This window comes from Schistocerca serialis, chromosome 10 (genome assembly GCF_023864345.2).
Source record: "Schistocerca serialis cubense isolate TAMUIC-IGC-003099 chromosome 10, iqSchSeri2.2, whole genome shotgun sequence".
In the NCBI taxonomy this organism is placed as follows: domain Eukaryota; kingdom Metazoa; phylum Arthropoda; class Insecta; order Orthoptera; family Acrididae; genus Schistocerca; species Schistocerca serialis.
In genome coordinates this window covers 63,464,343-63,483,637 of record NC_064647.1, presented here as the reverse complement: position 1 = coordinate 63,483,637, position 19,295 = coordinate 63,464,343, and the positions used below count along the sequence as shown (strand labels likewise).

At 43.8% G+C, this 19,295-nt stretch overlaps 1 protein-coding gene across 2 annotated transcripts in view; it reads right to left on the bottom strand.

Annotated features, from left to right (window-relative positions):
- The window catches only part of LOC126424821 (arylalkylamine N-acetyltransferase 1-like), an 84,691-nt gene that overhangs the window by 42,310 nt on the left and 23,086 nt on the right, over positions 1 to 19,295 (bottom strand). For both annotated transcript variants that reach the window (XM_050087614.1, XM_050087615.1), the window contains exon 2: positions 5,913 to 6,103. In XM_050087614.1, coding sequence (XP_049943571.1) covers positions 5,913 to 6,093 — 181 coding nt within the window. In that variant the 5' untranslated portion in view covers positions 6,094 to 6,103. The remainder of the gene's footprint in view (positions 1 to 5,912; positions 6,104 to 19,295) is intronic.

Below are 19,295 nucleotides of genomic sequence, written 5' to 3'. Positions count from 1 at the left end.
AGACTATGCCATGGACCAATGATGCAAAATACCTTTATGTCACCTTTGACCCTACGCTCACCTGGCAAAGGCACATACACAGTGTTGATCGCCAGGTGCAGCAACGACTGGGCGCACACCGCCCGCTCCTGCATGAAGGATCCACCCTGCCGGTCGACTGTGGCCTCCCACTCTTCTGGGCTCGTGTGGGGCCCATCATGGACTATGCGTGTGTGTGTGTGTGTGAGGCATGGGGCTCTGCGGCCAACTACCGCCAGTGCTACCTACAGCAGACGTTGAACGTCACACCGTCCTGCATATTTCATGTAACTCGGTGGTTTCTGGCACAACCCTTGCACGACCCAGCCCAAGTAATGGAGATCCTTGCCTATTCTAACATTACGCCTGCAGGACGCACAAAAAGACAAGGGAACCCCCTCACGGCTCATCCTCCAACTCGACCGATTAAATTGCGACAGAGAACAATTTTGGCGGCCAGTGGCCTTATTTGACTGATAGTAAGGCCAGCTTATTACAGCCCTGCAATTCATGTCACTATCGCTGACTAAACGACTCGCTAACACATGGAAGTAATAAATGAAAGTTGTACACGTTGCTGTTGCAGTAAATTCCCCAGGGTAAACACTTCCTTGCGTCCTTCATCCCCAGGAAGAGCAGATAGCTGAACATGCACGCGAACCATCAGTTGGTAAGACTCTGCGGGACCACGAGAAGCTCTGAAAATGTCGAGCGCAGATGTGGACGAAACGTTAGAATCGGAAAGGTTTCAGTGCTCGTTGCCATACAACCAGGAAGATTCATCAGTGACTGTGTGACTGATTTAACTGTTTAGTAATATATAGGGTGTTTGTTTTAACTTTAGATAACTAAATATCTCAAAAATTATGCTCCATACAGAAAATCGTTGTACGTGAAGCGTTAGCATCAGTAAAGAGGACATCTGTCTGTGCTGCAAGTGGACACTTTCTAACCAGCCGCTCCTGCGTGGGTGAGGTCAACTTTGTAATTTAAAATGGGATCTCCCATTTGTATTACGTATTAGGATTCTATGCCAAAAAATGTGTATAGTTCACTCAAAGCATCACTGCCCATTCATGGTATATGGCGCTGTAATCGAAAAATATCAAGTGTGCCTGTTTTCGTGTTTCAACCGACGTATTTGATTCTACATTACATTTACAATGTATGGTAACGTAGTTTTCTGTTCTCTACAGGATTGATTGTGGTGAGTCCCCAAATCATCAGAATGATTGATTTTGGTAGCCACCCTCGAATCCACCATCAGGTTCACTAAGTTCGCTGTTTGTCTCCATCCAACCACCATAACCATCGCACTGGTGGAATGCAATCCACAACCATTAAATAATGTCCATAAACGATAATGATGGCGCACCCACCATGGAAACACACTGTGAGCGAAGTGTGGGTGCTATTCTGTCATTCTGCGCAACGGATTAATCTGAGATGTACCCTTTACCCTTTGGCTCCTGCAAGATGCAATTTTCACCCCCACACTACTACAGAAGTCAGACATACGCTTCTAAAGTTCTAAAGAGAAATGACTGAAAAACTTTCAGCAATAAATACCTTCTGGAGTCGTCCGCTGTAAGGAAATGACAGAAAAATTCACAAAATTTCTTACGTAACTAGTGGGATACTAGAGTACTGGAGTTGTACTAGATAGTGTAAAAAAAACATGAAACTAACGAAAATTACACTCCTGGAAATGGAAAAAAGAACACATTGACACCGTTGTGTCAGACCCACCATACTTGCTCCGGACACTGCGAGATGGCTGTACAAGCAATGATCACACGCACGGCACAGCGGACACACCAGGAACCGCGGTGTTGGCCTTCGAATGGCGCTAGCTGCGCAGCATTTGTGCACCGCCGCCGTCAGTGTCAGCCAGGTTGCCGTGGCATACGGAGCTCCATCGCAGTCTTTAACACTGGTAGCATGCCGCGACAGTGTGGACGTGAACCGTATGTGCAGTTGACAGACTTTGAGCGAGGGCATCTAGTGGGCATGCGGGAGGCCGGGTGGACGTACCGCCGAATTGCTCAACACGTGGGGCGTGAGGTCTCCACAGTACATCGATGTTGTCGCCAGTGGTCGGCAGAAGGTGCACGTGCCCGTCGACCTGGGACCGGACCGCAGCGACGCACGGATGCACGCCAAGACCGTAGGATCCTACGCAGTGCCATAGGGGACCGCACCGCCACTTCCCAGCAAATTAGGGACACTGTTGCTCCTGGGGTATCGGCGAGGACCATTCGCAACCGTCTCCATGAAGCTGGGCTACGGTCCCGCACACCGTTAGGCCGTCTTCCGCTCACGCCCCAACATCGTGCAGCCCGCCTCCAGTGGTGTGGCGACAGGCGTGAATGGAGGGACGAATGGAGACGTGTCGTCTTCAGCGATGAGAGTCGCTTCTGCCTTGGTGCCAATGATGGTCGTATGCGTGTTTGGCGCCGTGCAGGTGAGCGCCACAATCAGGACTGCATACGACCGAGGCACACAGGGCCAACACCCGGCATCATGGTGTGGGGAGCGATCTCCTACACTGGCCGTACACCACTGGTGATCGTCGAGGGTACACTGAATAGTGCACGGTACATCCAAACCGTCATCGAACCCATCGTTCTACCATTCCTAGACCGGCAAGGGAACTTGCTGTTCCAACAGGACAATGCACGTCCACATGTATCCCGTGCCACCCAACGTGCTCTAGAAGGTGTAAGTCAACTACCCTGGCCAGCAAGATCTCCGGATCTGTCCCCCATTGAGCATGTTTGGGACTGGATGAAGCGTCGTCTCACGCGGTCTGCACGTCCAGCACGAACGCTGCTCCAACTGAGGCGCCAGGTGGAAATGGCATGGCAAGCCGTTCCACAGGACTACATCCAGCATCTCTACGATCGTCTCCATGGGAGAATAGCAGCCTGCATTGCTGCGAAAGGTGGATATACACTGTACTAGTGCCGACATTGTGCATTCTCTGTTGCCTGTGTCTATGTGCCTGTGGTTCTGTCAGTGTGATCATGTGATGTATCTGACCCCAGGAATGTGTCAATAAAGTTTCCCCTTCCTGGGACAATGAATTCACGGTGTTCTTATTTCAATTTCCAGGAGTGTATTATTTTTTTTTTCAAAAATTCTGAGAAGTCACAATGGCACTTTTAGTTATGAACTGAAAAAGTTATTTCCAGGCTCTTTTCGGAATGTGAAGCTACCTCTTAAGGATAGGATTCGCTAATGAAATTTCTATATAAAGTTTAAGATTGTTATTGACTTGGCAAAATGGCTGAGAGCCATGCCTACTCAACTTGAATAATTATCCGTTAGAATGTTGCTAGGTACGGTCGAGGTTGTCACGTGTGCAATGCAGTGAAGTGTACTATTGTGGACGAAATATGGGGCTCGCAATAGCTGTAGCGCACAATACCGTAAGCTGCGACGACTGCTGTCTGCGCCGCTCGCTGCTGACAAATAAGATAACTCTGGTTCTATCTGGATTGATCTCCGCCAGTAAAACTCTCCCTACACCTTGATGAAGTCAAGGACTCCTATTCGCCCCTAGTCTAACTATTGGCGTGGTACACCGGTCGGATAACCAGTCCACTGTGATGCCACTCAAAAATTCGCTCCCACGCATTTAACTATAACTACGTCCGTTCACACCGCACAATAAGTGTGGCGGCCAACACAGTGAACAATGCTTAATCACAAGGACTCAATATAGAGTCGCACTTCGATTCACTTTCGACAGAGGTGCTCTCCCAGTGAAGTACTGAGGAAAGACTTGTTCCTCCCTCTTTCGAGTGCACCTATGAGAGCGCACGTTCTCGTTACGTGTTCTTGGTCCAAGAGCAACAACGGAACGGCCCCTCTCCACGCCAGATGTGAAGGGGTATATCTTTTGGTCTCTTCCATTACTCCTTCAGCTCAAGGCGCCAGGAATATCATCCGCCAATCAGCATTGTTCTTCTAAAACGGGAGAATGGCGTTTCGTTTAAGGCGACCAATCCGGAAATCTGTAGCATCGGCGTTTGCTGTCTCCCTGTGAAAACATCCGAAACTGCGTGCTATGTTTGTAAAGAATGCATAGGCTGGGTGCTCCCACACAATGTAGTGGAATTTGCTTTTAAGCTGAACACGAGGTCATTCTCCCTTTCACTTGGGCAAATGCTGTGTGCTCTATGGGTGGTCGCCGGCCAACATAGATAGGTTGACTCACCCTCTGAAGGGACTGGCCTCCTGGCGTGTGGTTTGCCTCTCCCAAACTAAAAGCTTTTGTGACCGTTGTGTCTTGAATGTGTGTTTGTACCCCAGCCTCGAGTATTTCAACCTTGGTGCGCACTTACGATTTACTTGTTATTTGCATATCGTTTGCATGAATTCATACAACATTAACTTTATCTTATCGAGTTCGGGTTCGAATGAAGCGTCTTGATGTGCGGATTATGATTGTGAGGGCGGAATATGTAAGCAATGAAGGTCAGGAGACTACGACATCTTACAACACATATCGTCTAAACACTCACATTCTCACCTCAATGCTCGGTGCCCCACCACATGATATGCCGCTGCAGCGCCGGGGGGTTTATGAGCATGAACAGCGAACTTCTTGGCATTACTCCTATCTGGAAGCTGTTCTGGCAAGCTACGTAATTGATGTTGCATCCGATGCAGAGAAGACTGAAATAATTTTAATTTATCGCAAGGCTGCAAGCAGAGAGTCAAGGGGACTCGCCAAAATCAAGTACCCCAGTGGTGAGAGGCAAGGGGACTCACGAAAATCAAGTATCCTAATGGTGACAGGCAAGGGGACTCACCAAAATCAAGCACCCCAGTGGTGAGAGGCTAGGGGACTCACTGAAACCAAGCATGCAAATGGTGAAAGGCAAGGGGACTGACCAGTATCAAGTATCCTGATGGCCACAAGAAACTGTTACATCTACATTGTTGTTCCTGGATCATGCTAAACATAATTTCTAACAAGTCATTGAAACATGTAACCATATTGTACTATAATGTCAAATGTGCAAGACTAACGTAAATTTAGAACACAAATATGAACTCAATATATAAGGTATGCACCCAACAGGATACATAAGTTCAATGTAAATACCATGATCAGGTTTCGATACCACTAAGGATGTCTTCTTCATAAGGAAGTCACATAAATTGTATGAGATTATAGTTGTCAACATACATGGTGAGCTAAGAAGCTCAAGTTAAACAGCAGAACATGAAGTTAGAACACAAAAGTATACATTGACATCATAAATGAAATGTAGGATCAAATGTATCTGTTATTAATTGTAAATTCAGGCACACTTGATATTTGTGGAATGCAGTAAAATAAAATGTGTGGAGAGTTCCCATTTTGAAATACAAAGTTGACCCTCCATGCACGAGGCATGGTTTGGTTCAAATGGCTCTGAGCACTATGGGATTTAACTTCTGAGACTATCAGTCCCCCAGAACGTAGAACTTCTTAAACCTAACTAACCTAAGGACATCACACACATCCATGCCCAAGGCAGGATTCGAACCTGTGACGGTAGCGGTCGCATGGGCAGCTTTTTACTTAGAACATTTTTTTTCGTGTGATGCGTCGTTTTCGGGGTATTTAGTTGACTCAAGGGAAAACAAACACCTGTGTATGGCGGCTTCTCTGGAACCATATGGGCTGATTCACCGTTACGGCACGTGGAGTGGCCAGGTGGTTGGAGGCGCCATGCCGTGGCCTGCGCGGCCCCTCCCCCTGGATGTTCCAGTCCTCCCTTGGGTATGGGTGTGTGTGTTGGTCTTAGCATAAGTTAGTTCAATTAGTGTGTACATCTAGGGACCGATGACCTCAGCCCTACAGATTCACACTTATTTGAACTGTTATGGAGTAAAACCTTGGGACAGAGGCTCGAGAAGGAAGCGCTCTTGCTCTGGCCAGGACTGTCGCCCGTTGGCCATGATACCCATGGCTGCGTTGAGCGGCTCGTCCCTCAGGAAGAACCGACGCAGGAAGTCCACCAGCTGTGGGCTGTCTCTAGCCGTCAGCTGCCGGATGGCGTAGGGCACCGAGGGCATGTTGCAGGGCCTGTACATAGAGGAAAAAGCTGTAAAAATGGAGGTAACTCCAAAAACATTCTGTGTTGAATGTGATGGAACTCAGTCAGGAGTTTAATAAAATACACTGACGAAAATAAAAAAAAATTACGAAAATGACGCACCAGTAAGGAGCCATCCGAATAAGATGGAAATGGGTAGATATGATGTGCATTTACAGCCAAACAAATGATTACAGTTTCAGAAAAGGTGAATTATTTGTTCAAAATTGTGTGTTGGTTCACCTCTGGCCCCTACCCAAGAAGTTATTAAGCTTGCCATTGACTGTCCTGATGGGCACAGTGCCCAATTCTGTCCAAGTGCAGCGTTTGATCATCAAAATCTCTAAAGAGTTGGAGGGCCCTGGCCATAATGATCCAAGCATTCTCATCTAGGGAGATGATCTTACAACATCGCTTGCCTAGATAGGTTTCAACAGGCATAAAAACAAGGTGTAGAAACTCTTGCCGGGTGGAGGTGGATGCTATCGTGCTGAAATGTAATACCGGGGTGGCTTTCCATGAAGGGCATCAAAACTGCGCATAGAGTATCGTGAACGTAGCGCTGTGCCACAGATGACCCACCAAAGGGGCCCTGTTATGAAACAAAATGGCACCTCGGACCACCACTCGTGGCTGTCGGGCCGTTTGCTGGGCGACAGCCACGTTGGTCTCCCACTGCTGTCCACGGCATCTCCAGACAAATCTTCAGCTTGGAATCTCAATGACTGGAGTAAAATTGTCTTCAGTGATGAGACACGCTTCGAACTGAACCCTGATGACCAACGAAGATGTGTATGGAGATGCCCCAGACAGCGGTGGGACACCAACCTGGCTGTCACTCGCCATCTGGGTGGGCAATCGGGAGTGATGGTCTGGGGAACCATTTTATTTCATAGTAGGGCCCCTTTGGTTGTCATCCACCGCACTCTAACAGCACAGCAGTATGTCTATGATATTCTATGTCCAGTTTTGTTGCCCTTCATGGCAAGTCATCCTGGTCTTGCATTTCAGCACGATAATGTCTGAACACACATGGCGAGACTTTCTACTGCTTGCCCTCATGCTTACCAAACCCTGCTTCGGCCAGAAAGATCGCCAGATCTCTCCGTAATAGAGAACGTATGGACAGTTATGGTCAGAACTCTCCAACAAGCTCGGGATTTTGAAGATCTGACACGCCAGCTGGATAGAATTAGGCATGATATCTCTCTGTAGGACATCCATCAACTCTATCAATCAATGCTGAGCTGAATAACTGCTTGCATAAGGGTCAAAGGCGGAGCAATGCGTTATTTGTGAAGCTCTTTCTTTTGAATAAATCATCCAATTTTTCTGAAATTGTAATCATTTGTCTGTCTGTATGTGTACATCACAGCTATCGATTTCTGTCTGTATAACTCTTTCGTGGTGCGTCCTATTTTGTCTTAGAGTGTATAAAACTGAAGTTTCACCCTCACACGCACACACACACATACACACACACACACACACACACACACACACACACACACACACACACACACACACACACGCGCGCGCGCGCGCGCGCGTCACAAACAGAACTTATCAAACGCCATTTTGAATTAAGGCATACTGCATTGAGTTCCGTATTTGGTGGTTTTTATATTATAGTGGTTCAAATAGCTCTAAGCACTATGGCACTATGGGACTTAACATCTGAGGTCATCAGTCCCGTAGACTTAGATGTAGTTAAACCTAGCTAACCTAAGGACATCACACACATCCATCCCCGAGAGAGGATTCGAACCTGTGACTGTAGCAGCCACTTGATATTATAGTGTGTGTGTGTGGTATGAATATAAGCTGTTTCGAAGAACCAACACACTGAGGGGCCGTCGAAAACACGTCGTTTAGGGTACAATTTGTTATAATAATGTTCCAGTGTAACCACAAGTGCCGGCACGAAGATGAAGAATGCAAGAGCAGAGAAGGCTGTGAGACGACTTCAGCCAATAGCCTGCTGACTATGACGGCACTGACGGACTAGTTGTTAGTGATCCATATGAATTGCTTACATGGACACTGTATATAGTGAAGGACTCCGACTTGTCTGCGTGTCGCCCATCGCTTGCGACACTTTCTTATACATACAAAGTTAAGTATTGTCAATCCGCTTTATTGAAATAAAAAACGATTAATGTGATTTGCTTGAATTGTTGTATAGATATCAAAGAAAGCACCATCCTTTACGCACCCTGTAAGAGGCGAAAGGGCAGGACCCCACAAATAAAATGAGAGGTTATTACATATTGGTAATTGAAGACCTCCCATATTTGATGCTTTCGGTGGCCCAGCACTGAAATCTGCAGACATTTTCGGAAGGGTTGCAGTTCTGTCACGTTGAACGATTCTCTTCAGTTATCGCTGGCCCTGTTCTTGCACGATCTTTTCTTGACCTCAGCGACGTCAAAGATTTGATATTTTACCAGATTCCTGATATTCAAAGTATATTCGTGAAATGGTTGCAGTGGAAAATCCCCACGTCATTGCTACTTCGGAGATACTGTGTACCATTGCTCGTGCGCTGACTATAACACCACGTTCAAACTCTCTTAAATCTTGATAACCCTCCATTGTAGCAGCAGTAAGCGATCTAACGATTCCACCCGACACTTGTCTTATACAGGGTGTTACAAAAAGGTACGGCCAAACTTTCAGGAAACATTCCTCACACACAAAGAAAGAAAATATTTTATGTGGACATGTGTCCGGAAACGCTTACTTTCCATGTTAGAGCTCATTTTATTACTTCTCTTCAAATCACATGTCATGGAATGGAAACACACAGCAACAAAACGTACCAGCGTGACTTCAAACATTTTGTTACAGGATACATGCATCCACCCTCCGTCGCATGGAATCCCTGATGCGCTGATGCAGCCCTGGAGAATGGCGTATTGTATCACAGCCGTCCACAATACGAGCACGAAGAGTCTCTACATTTGGTACCGGGGTTGCTTAGACAAGAGCTTTCAAATGCCCCCATAAATGAAAGTCAAGAGGGTTGAGGTCAGGAGAGCGTGGAGGCCATGGAATTGGTCCGCCTCTACCAATCCATCGGTCACTGAATCTGTTGTTGAGAAGCGTACGAACACTTCGACTGAAATGTGCAGGAGCTCCATCGTGCATGAACCACATGTTGTGTCGTATTTGTAAAGGCACATGTTCTAGCAGCACAGGTAGAGTATCCCGTATGAAATCATGGCGGTGAATCGAGGAAGTACAGTACATACTGACGAAACTAAAATGAGCTCTAACATGGAAATTAAGCGTTTCCAGACACGTGTCCACATAATATCTTTTCTTTATTTGTGTGTGAGGAATGTGTCCTGAAAGTTTGGCCGTACCTTTTTGTAACACCCTGTATAGGCGTTGCCAAGCGCAGCGTCGTTGTCTGCCTATTTACATATGAGTGCTTCAGTGTACAAGGTACTTTCAAGGCATACAAACACCTTCGAAATAGACCAGAACGGTGGGCACAAAACAGTCTCCTCCGACAGTGAAACGTACCTGTTTCGATTAGTTAAGGTGAGTGAAAGTGAATCTTAAAGTGAAACTGAATATGTTGGTGACAAAGTTCAACTGCAGAAATGCGTAGATAAAGCTAACTGCGAGAATCTCACGAAAATCGTGCCCTGTCAGAAACTTATTGTAATCACAAAATCTGACTATAAACTTGGATAAATAAAATTGATTACTTTGAAATTAAAGTTTATCCCTGTGAGATTTAATTGATGAAAGAATCTGTTCACTACACAATTTGTGTTACCTGGGTGCAAACTGATCTTGTAGTCACAGCACGTGTCGATAACAGCGCAGCAAAATCTAACTACAGAGATACACAGAGGTGCCATGCGTTCTCAAAAAACATTGCTATCATTCTTGGGTCATAATTTATTGATAATGGTTTTTAAATAATTGAAAATTAATTGACTCTTCGGATGTGGACAATGACTCTGGGCTAGATGAACCAAACTCCAATTCCAGTCCCTTAGACTTAGTACTCGTAACATTTAATGAAAGTTCAAAAATACTTTAAGTTTTCTCTGAAACCACGTAACAATAATGCAAGAATTATAATAACTGAACTTCAAAAAATGGACTTTATATGTATAACCTCTTCTTAAATCAAATTTCAAAATCTAATTCTTCAATTCACTTCTTTCTCAGTGAGTGATAAATCCCAAGAAAAAAGTGAAAAGCGAAGAGATTCCTGATGTAGATGTCTGACAATCAAAGAATTATCAAACAGCTACCACCAAGAAAACAAACTTAATCATTACCTGTAATCCATTCTTCACAAATATGTGAATGTAAAAATCAATTCTTTTTCTCTCCAAAATAAGTCTTCTGCAGATTCATAATACAAGTCCACAAATCTCCATTGTTTGTCCCTTGCTGCTATTAAACCGGAACTCGACTTGTAACACCTATTTTTGACCTATTTTGTATCTCTGTCGGTATTTCTATGTCATTTTGTAGTACGGCTTATGTATGATGTTGTATAATTCATTGACTATGTATACATGTTTCAGTGAATTTTTGGTAATTTACAAGAACGATTGCCTGTCGAAGTCGCAGGGTCCAAACTATAAATATCGAACGTGCGGTTGTAAATCGATCATGCGATTCGGGTGGCGGGTGTTATGATCAATTATTTGTGATCGTAATTTTTATCTGTTTCCCGTCGTTCCCTTAGTTGCTCTAAGTTACATACCACCGCGAATTAATGGCAAAAAGGGAATTGTTCCTGTAGCGTAGGCCTACACATTACATGTACTTTCACATGACGACAGCACCGACGACGTCAGGAAGGTCATTTCCTTTGTAATTACAAGTGTTTTTGTAACGGTCTTCTTTTGTCATTGCTGTAGTGACCATAGAGTAAATATCTCTGGAGTGAGCATTGCGTTCTGCGCATGTTGTCAACATTAAACCAGGACTGTCACGTGTTTTCAAGACTTCGCTGTGCGTGTGTGCTTCTGCAGCGTTTGAAGTTAATAATATCAAGAGTTTTCACCGTTTGTTGATACAGTAGAACCCCTCTAATCCGATATTGGATGGTCCGTCACTCCGGTTAGCCCGACCACGCTGAGGCTCGCGAGCCTGTGCCGACTTGTCACTGACTAGACGCCTGTCGCGCCATTGTTGCAGTGTCTATCGCTGTGCATACCGTTATACTGTACGTTATTGTGCAGTTTTATCCTTTGTTGGGATTAAAAAACTTCGTTGTTTGCTTTATTCCGTGTTCTCTACCGTACTTATTACTGTAGATTCACTGCGTGTACAGTTGTCTGTTTTTCAACATGTCTGGATTCGAACGTAAACATGTAACTCTTTCACTAAATGAAAAATTAGCAGTGCTACAAAGACTGGACGAAGGAGATTCGCTTCAAAAAATTGCAAAGAAACTGAATGTAGGCGTTACGACAATTAAGGACTGGAGTAAGAATCGGAAAGACATTGACTCGTATGCAGTTACGATTGATGGTGTAAACACTCTGAAGAATCGCAAGACATTAAAAAAAGCCTGAACTTGAACCTTGATAACGCATTATGGATGTTGTTTTGTCAAGAGAGAAGGGAAGGAACTCCAACATCCGGGCCAATTCTCAAAGAAAAAGCGATAGTTTTTCACAAAATACTGGAAGCCGAAAGTAAATTTGCTGCCAATCAAAGCTTGATTGATCCTTGGAAAACTCGTCAAAAATGTATCCCTGACTTTTTTTGCAAGTAATTTGTTTTCGTTTTTACTGTAAAAAGAATGCATACAGTATAATCATTTCTTAGTTTATACTCACAGTAGTTTATTTCTTTATAAAAAATTTCTTTTTATATAGAGTGCTATAAACATTTTTTAGTTTACAGTATATATCGTTTATACGTTATTATGTACAGTACAGTATCGTAATTTGTTTGCCGTTTTTCCTTTTAAAACCAATACATATTATAGTGTGTGTAGACGTTTTTTAGTTGATATACTGTTTAACACTGTGTAAAAAGCATCTTTTTATATTACTGTAGACATATTTTAGTTCTTAAATAGTTTAATTTTTTGTACTAAGTGTCTTTTTATAATTTTTGCAATAAATATTAGATTTTTCGTATAATCCGACCTTTTTCTCGTTCCGACCATGGTACCGGTCCCGAAGGTGAGGGATTAGAGGGGTTCTACTGTAGTGTAATAGCGATGGTGAATTACTGTTGTTGCTACGGATGCAAAGAAAAATATGTGAAAGGAGGGATAGTAACTTTTCTTGTGTACATACCATGTAGCTCCAATTATAGTTATCATATTAGTAAGAGTCACTGCATATGTTTAAAAATTTGGAGTCGCATTATAAATAAGGCTTGATTCTGTAGACCTATTTCTCTACGATTTTATGACTATATATTACAGTTCGTACAAAAGCATACAAACAATCGCTTCCTCTCGTAAATTTGCTAGTGGAACAGGAAAGGGAATGGTTTGTTGTTTCAGCAAATACTATCCTCCATGCATTTATCAGTGACTTGTCGATTATGTCAATAGATTACTCAGTCTACTATTAATTTAATGAACTGGGAGCAAGTACGTAAAATGTGTCACCAGTAAGAAATTGTGCTTTAGGTCGCAAAAACGAGAAAATAAATACGCAGAAATAGCAGAAAAAAAGGACGAATTAGCAGGGATATAATCGCTAATGTGTGTCAAGCCGTTTTGCAAGACTATCACTGCAAAAATGTACGTCAGGCTCTGTAATTCTATAAAGTGACGTATCATACCGAAAACTACTAAAAAACGAGGGCATCTGAACTGTGACACCTATCGCAAATAAGCAGGATGTAATATCACTTGCCCTTAAAAGTTACGTAGCTGGTTTATTCCCGGTATCAAATGGATACTCTTAAATTGTCTGTGCAACATATATAAATAATCCCCGACACGTACGAAAAGAATCCGTATGTACTAGGGATGTAGCGACATTCTAAATATATAGGGCGCTGTACGGACAAACACACGACGTCCCGAGAACACGTGAGCAGGCCAGCAATGTATGTTGACAACACAAAATCTGTTCTGCGCATGAGAATGATCACTCCAGAGATATTTACTCTATGGTAGTGACCACCGTAAACATACTCATAACGCCTACCACCAGAGTCGCGTGATCGATTTAGGATCGTACGTTCGATATTTGTCGTTTGGACCCCCTGACTTCGATACGTAATCATTCTTGGAAATTACCGGATTTTTGAACGATGTTGTTTAAATTACGCTTGTGAATTTAAGTAACTACTGAAATGATTGTTATGTAAAGTACCATAAATGACTTGGTCTATAATTATGGAATGTAAGGTTCAATGTAACAGACGTAGGGAAGCTCCGCAGCAACGGAAGTAGCCTGGCAGAGTGGAAAAGGTGTGGTTGGGGAGCAAGTGGCGACTCGCCCTTTGTGACGGGTAAGGAGTCTGAGCTGAGCAGTGCTGTGGTTAACACCTCGCTAGCAGTAGCGGATCATTGTGGCTCCTATCCCTGGAGTTTTGAGGTCAGAAGAGCTTAAGGGCAGTATTTATGGGCTTCGGAAGCTGAATTTGGTGATACCATTATCATGGCATGGTTTTTTGGCCCTATAATTATTTCGACGCCAAGAAGATTAGCAATGGGGCGAGGCCAACAGTACTGTCATGACTGCATCGCCACCAGTTTAATAGCCATTGAAAATTGCACCACCAGTGCCACCTGCCTTCCACTAAATTGTTTTGTATTTGGCACTCTGTAAATGGATGACACAGGGGTACCCATAGTCTAGTGGTAGCGTCTTTGATCCATAATCAAAACGTCTTCGGTCCCGGGTTCGATCTCCACCACTGGCTACATTTTGATAAATAATCAGCATTGGCGGCCGAAGACTTTCGGCAAAAGAAGTCAGCCTCATTCTGCCAACGGCCTTGTCAAAGAGGGCAGAGGAGCGGATAGAGGTTCAGGGCACTCTCTTATCCTAGGGGTGGGAAATTGCCCCTAAAGGCGGAAGAATCAGCAATGATCAACGACATGGAAACCACTGCATTAAAGACACGTAACGTGTATCCACAGGACATGTGGCCTGTAATTGAAGAAGTGTCATGATGATCTCTCCATTGGCAAAAGATTCCGGAACAGTCTCCCATTCGCATCTCCAGGAGGGGACTGCCAAGGGGGAGGTTACCATGAGAAAAAGATTGAATAATAAACGAAAGGATGACGTTCTATAAGTCAGGGCTTGGAATGTCAGAAGCTTGAACGTGGTAGGGAAACTAGAAAATATGAAAAGGGAAATGCAAAGGCTCAATCTAGATATAGTAGGGGTCAGTGAAGTGAAGTGGAAGGAAGACAAGAGTTTTCTGGTCAGATGAGTATCGGGTAATATCAACAGCAGCAGAAAATGGTATAAGAGGTGTAGGATTCGTTATGAATAGGAAGGTAGGGCAGAGGGTGTGTTACTGTGAACAGTTCAGTGACCGGGTTGTTCTAATCAGAATCGACAGCAGACCAACACCGACAATGATAGTTTAGGTATACATGCCGATGTCGCAAGCTGAAGATGAACAGATAGAGAAAGTGTATGAGGATATTGAAAGGGTAATGCAGTATGTAAAGGGGGACGAAAATCTAATAGTCATGGGCGACTGGAATGCAGTTGTAGGGGAAGGAGTAGAAGAAAAGGTTACAGGAGAATATGGGCTTGGGACAAGGAATGAAAGAGGAGAAAGACTAATTGAGTTCTGTAACAAGTTTCAGCTGGTAATAGCGAATACCCTGTTCAAGAATCACAAGAGGAGGAGGTATAATTGGAAAAGGCCGGGAGATACGGGAAGATTTCAATTAGATTACATCATGGTCAGACAGAGATTCCGAATTCAGATACTGGATTGTAAGGCGTACCCAGGAGCAGATATAGTAGTGATGAAGAGTAGGCTGAAGTTCAAGACATTAGTCAGGAAGAATCAATACGGAAAGAAGTGGGATACAGAAGTACTGAGGAATGACTAGATACGTTTGAAGTTCTCTAACGCTATAGATACAGCAATAACGAATAGCGCAGTAGGCAGTACAGTTGAAGAGGAATGGACATCTCTAAAAAGGGCCATAACAGAAGTTGGGAAGGAAAACATAGGTACAAAGAAGGTAGCTGGGAGGAAACCATGGGTAACATAAGAAATACTTCAGTTGATTCATGAATGGAGGAAGTACAAACATGTTCCGGGAAAATCAGGAATACAGAAATACAAATCGCTGAGGAATGAAATAAATAGGAAGTGCAGGGAAGCTAAGACGAAATGGCTGCAGGAAAAATGTGAAGACATTGAAAAAGATATGATTGTCAGAAGGACAGACTCAGCATACAGGAAAGTCAAAACAACCTTTGGTGACATTAAAAGCAACGGTGGTAACATTAAGAGTGCAACGGGAATTCCACTGTTAAATGTGGAGGAGAGAGCAGATAGGTGGAAAGAATACATTGAAAGCCTCTATGAGGGTGAAGATTTGTCTGATGTGAAGCTTTTCCCTGTTCTGTATTGCTACTAGTTGGTATTTGATTTTATAAACTGTTGCACCTAGTTCATTTAAGGTATGTGTTGTTGAGAGGCATATATTGCTTTTTACTGTGTCATTGGCCATTTGCTTATCTGACTTACTAGTTAGTAGCACATATACCTGCAAGGTTAGGTTACTGTGTTGTAGTGTGAACAGATATAAGAAAGAATTTAGTGTGTATGTCAAGGAAGGTTAGGTTCGACTTAGCACTGCCTTCTGCTTTAGCATTTCTCTCGACACAAGAATGCCTAATTAGGCTGGCGACCGGTTTTAATATGTCATGTTACAACTTGCTTTTGTACTGGGAGAACGTCTGTTCCTGACCCACAGTTTACTATTGTTTATACTCTGCTGGAGAATTGTGGAAACGAATCCCAATTTGATTGCTGTGTTTCCATTAGGTTATCTCACGGTCACAACTTTCAAAAATTCCTTGCTGAGGTATAACGTGAGCCGCGATTATCGTAAAAGATGGTCCATGGTACCGTTACAGACTGTTCACACCTAACACCAAAGGTCAACTGTCTGCATCGTCTACCTCCTCGCGATCGACAGGTAAATCTGGCGCGCACCTTCACAGTGCTAAGATCACCTCTAACCCATCCGTATGTGGCGTAGCATCTCTGTTGCGTCTGCGCGCATGTCTAACAAGGAGGGGTCCGAGCTGTGCGACTAATTTTTTGAAACTATCTATATGGTGATTAGGTTAAGATTCCAGATATCATACACTGCATCCACTCACCTGGTGGGCTCTCGTTTGCGAGTAACTGACGAAAAAACATTCGAGATTTGGTGTGACACTCAATGGTGTTAAAATAGGTCTATTAAGGAGTCGCGTTACGTCGTATATTGAATAGGATACCAACTTCACTTGCAGCAAGTTGTAGGTTGGAAACACATCTGATGCAATAAGCTTATTTTTTATTTTTAAATCTTTAACCAAATGAATTTGATCATTTTTATTCAGTTAATTGATTTAAATGTAATTTTTAGTTCTATTTCTTTGTCACATTATTCTAATCACAATATCAACTACTTCAATTGCTCTTATTTTTTATTTCCAGCATTCTTTCTTCACCCGAAATTTTTATTCATGCATTTTTAGTTAATTTTAATTATTAATTTCTTACGTTTTATCATCCTGTTTTTCCAATCATATTATTGCACTCATTATATGTACTTCTCATTTTGCTTGAATTTTGTTTTACTTATAAACGAGTCTTTCGATTAAATTTTCAGCTTTGTTATTTCATCCATAGTGCAATAGGTACTTGGGTAGTGTTTTAAATGTTACCATGCGAAAAAATTGCACAGCTGATAACAAAAATACATTGTTTACACCATTGCACAAATATCGATTTCGTCTTTTGTTTTTTAACTGATAGATCGGAGTTTTCAAATAATTGAATGTCAGTAGAGAGATAGAAATTTCATATTCACGAAAATTCCGACTGGAAAAAGAATGATATGTGATACCTGGGTCCTTAACCTACATCACCGTATACACAGTTTCAAATCTCGATTGCCCTGTTGGGGATCTCTCCTTGTAAGCAATTCAAACCTTACGAACGTGATTTCAGACAAGCAGACCAAGAAAAATTCTTACAAAAATTAACACACACTCGCCTTTCAGCTGATCAAAGCAACCATATCTAGACATGGAGCAACTGGCACAATACCGATCCGTGAATTCTACACCGACACAAGGCGATCGGACAGCACCGAGTGATGCAGAGGGTTTCACGGTCAGTCCAGAAGTCACAGCTGTACCACTTAGTGCTGCTACGCCAGAACTAGAGATGATGATAAAATATAGAGACATCGACAAATCGATATTTATTCACGAATATATCTGTGGTGTCACCGCCAGACACCACACTTGCTAGGTGGTAGCTTAAATCGGCCGCGGTCCATTTAGTACATGTCGGACCCGCGTGTCGCCACTGTGTGATCGCAGACCTAGCGCCACCACAAGGCAGGTCTCGAGAGACGATATAGCACTCGCCCCAGTTGTACGAGGAGATTGCTAGCGACCATACGGACGAAGCCTTCCTCTCATTTGCCGAGAGCCAGTTAGAATAGCCTTCTGCTAAGTCCATGGCTACGACCTAGCAAGGCGCCATTAGCCTTACCTACTTTGAGAGTTATAGTATAAATGTCTCAAGAAGAATGCTGTAGTCATCAAATAATAAAGTTAAGTATAAAGCAGCTACGTACACTTTTCTTGCTACCATTCAATAGTTATCCTGTTCCAGAATTGACGCCCGTCGGCGTGAGTGTGTACGCGTGCCTTTCTATCGGCTACCCGTCACTGTGGACTGGCTGCCTTGTCAGTCCACTTCATTGGCGACGAGTCTACAAAGGATCTTGTGTTTTGCTTTGCCCTAATTTATTTGTGTCATGGCTTCGCCAGATGTACTGTCCGAATTTTATCGCTTGCAGAATCAGCAGACGCAGGCGTTATTGGATGCCCTTGGACAGCTCGTCCAGGGTCAACGTGCGCTGCACACCGATGCGGCCGCCGCCGCTTCACCGCTACCGCATCCACAACCTGCCGTTGCACCGCCTTTTAGGCACTACGACCCGAACCAGGAGACGTGGCAGGAATGGTCCTGACAGTTCGCCTTCCACCTCGCTGCCTACAGAATTCAAGGTAATGAGCGGCAGCCGTTTTTGCTTTCTTGTGTCGGTGTGTCCACCTACCGTGTGATAGTGAAATTGTTTCCCCGACGAGACGTAGCAACTCTGTCCTACGAGGAAATTTTGTCTGCATTAGATGTCTATTTCAAAGAAACAGTTAATGTGGTTGCAAAACGGTATACGTTTTTTCGTACAAAACGTACGGCCGGTCAAACTAATAGGGAGTGGGTAGCAACATTGCAAGGACTTACTAGGGACTGTGCCTTTGAATGTGACTGTGGTCTTTCTTATTCAGATACAATGGTGCGTGATGCAATTGCACAGAACGTTTCTGATGTTCGCATACGGGAGCAAATTTTGAAACTAGTTAATCCTTCCCTTCAACAAGTGATAGACATATTGGATAGACAGGACACACTTGACTGTGCTCAGGAATCTTTTGAAACTTCGCCAGCTGTGTGTAACATTAACCGGCCCGCCGGGCGCTCTCGAGCTGCGCGGCCCGGTCAACTGCCCTCGCATACGTCCGCACAGCTGCCGCCGCGCGCTAAGCCAGGTGTGCCGCGCTAGCACACAAATGCAGTGAAATCATGCCCGCGGTGTGCTACTAGACATTCGCGTGAACATTGCCCGTCACGCCAAGCTATTTGCTTTTTCTGCAATAAGAAAGGACATGTTCAAAGTGTTTGCCAGAAAAAGCTCCGTTCAGACAATCACAACCATTCCAGGCCCTTTGCTTCGCGCCGGAATCGAACCAAGGACACTCAGGCTCGTGGACCTTCGCCCATGGACATTCATGTCGTTAATTCCACTTCGTCCAGTGACACTTTCTCTAACAGTGCCTGTGTTCGTCCCACAAAAACTGTGCGTCGACGTCGCCGGAAATCACGCCAATTAGCAAGTGATTCTGTACCAGTGTCTGTTCAAATTGCACAAAATAGTCGCTCTTGTCGTCAGCAGAA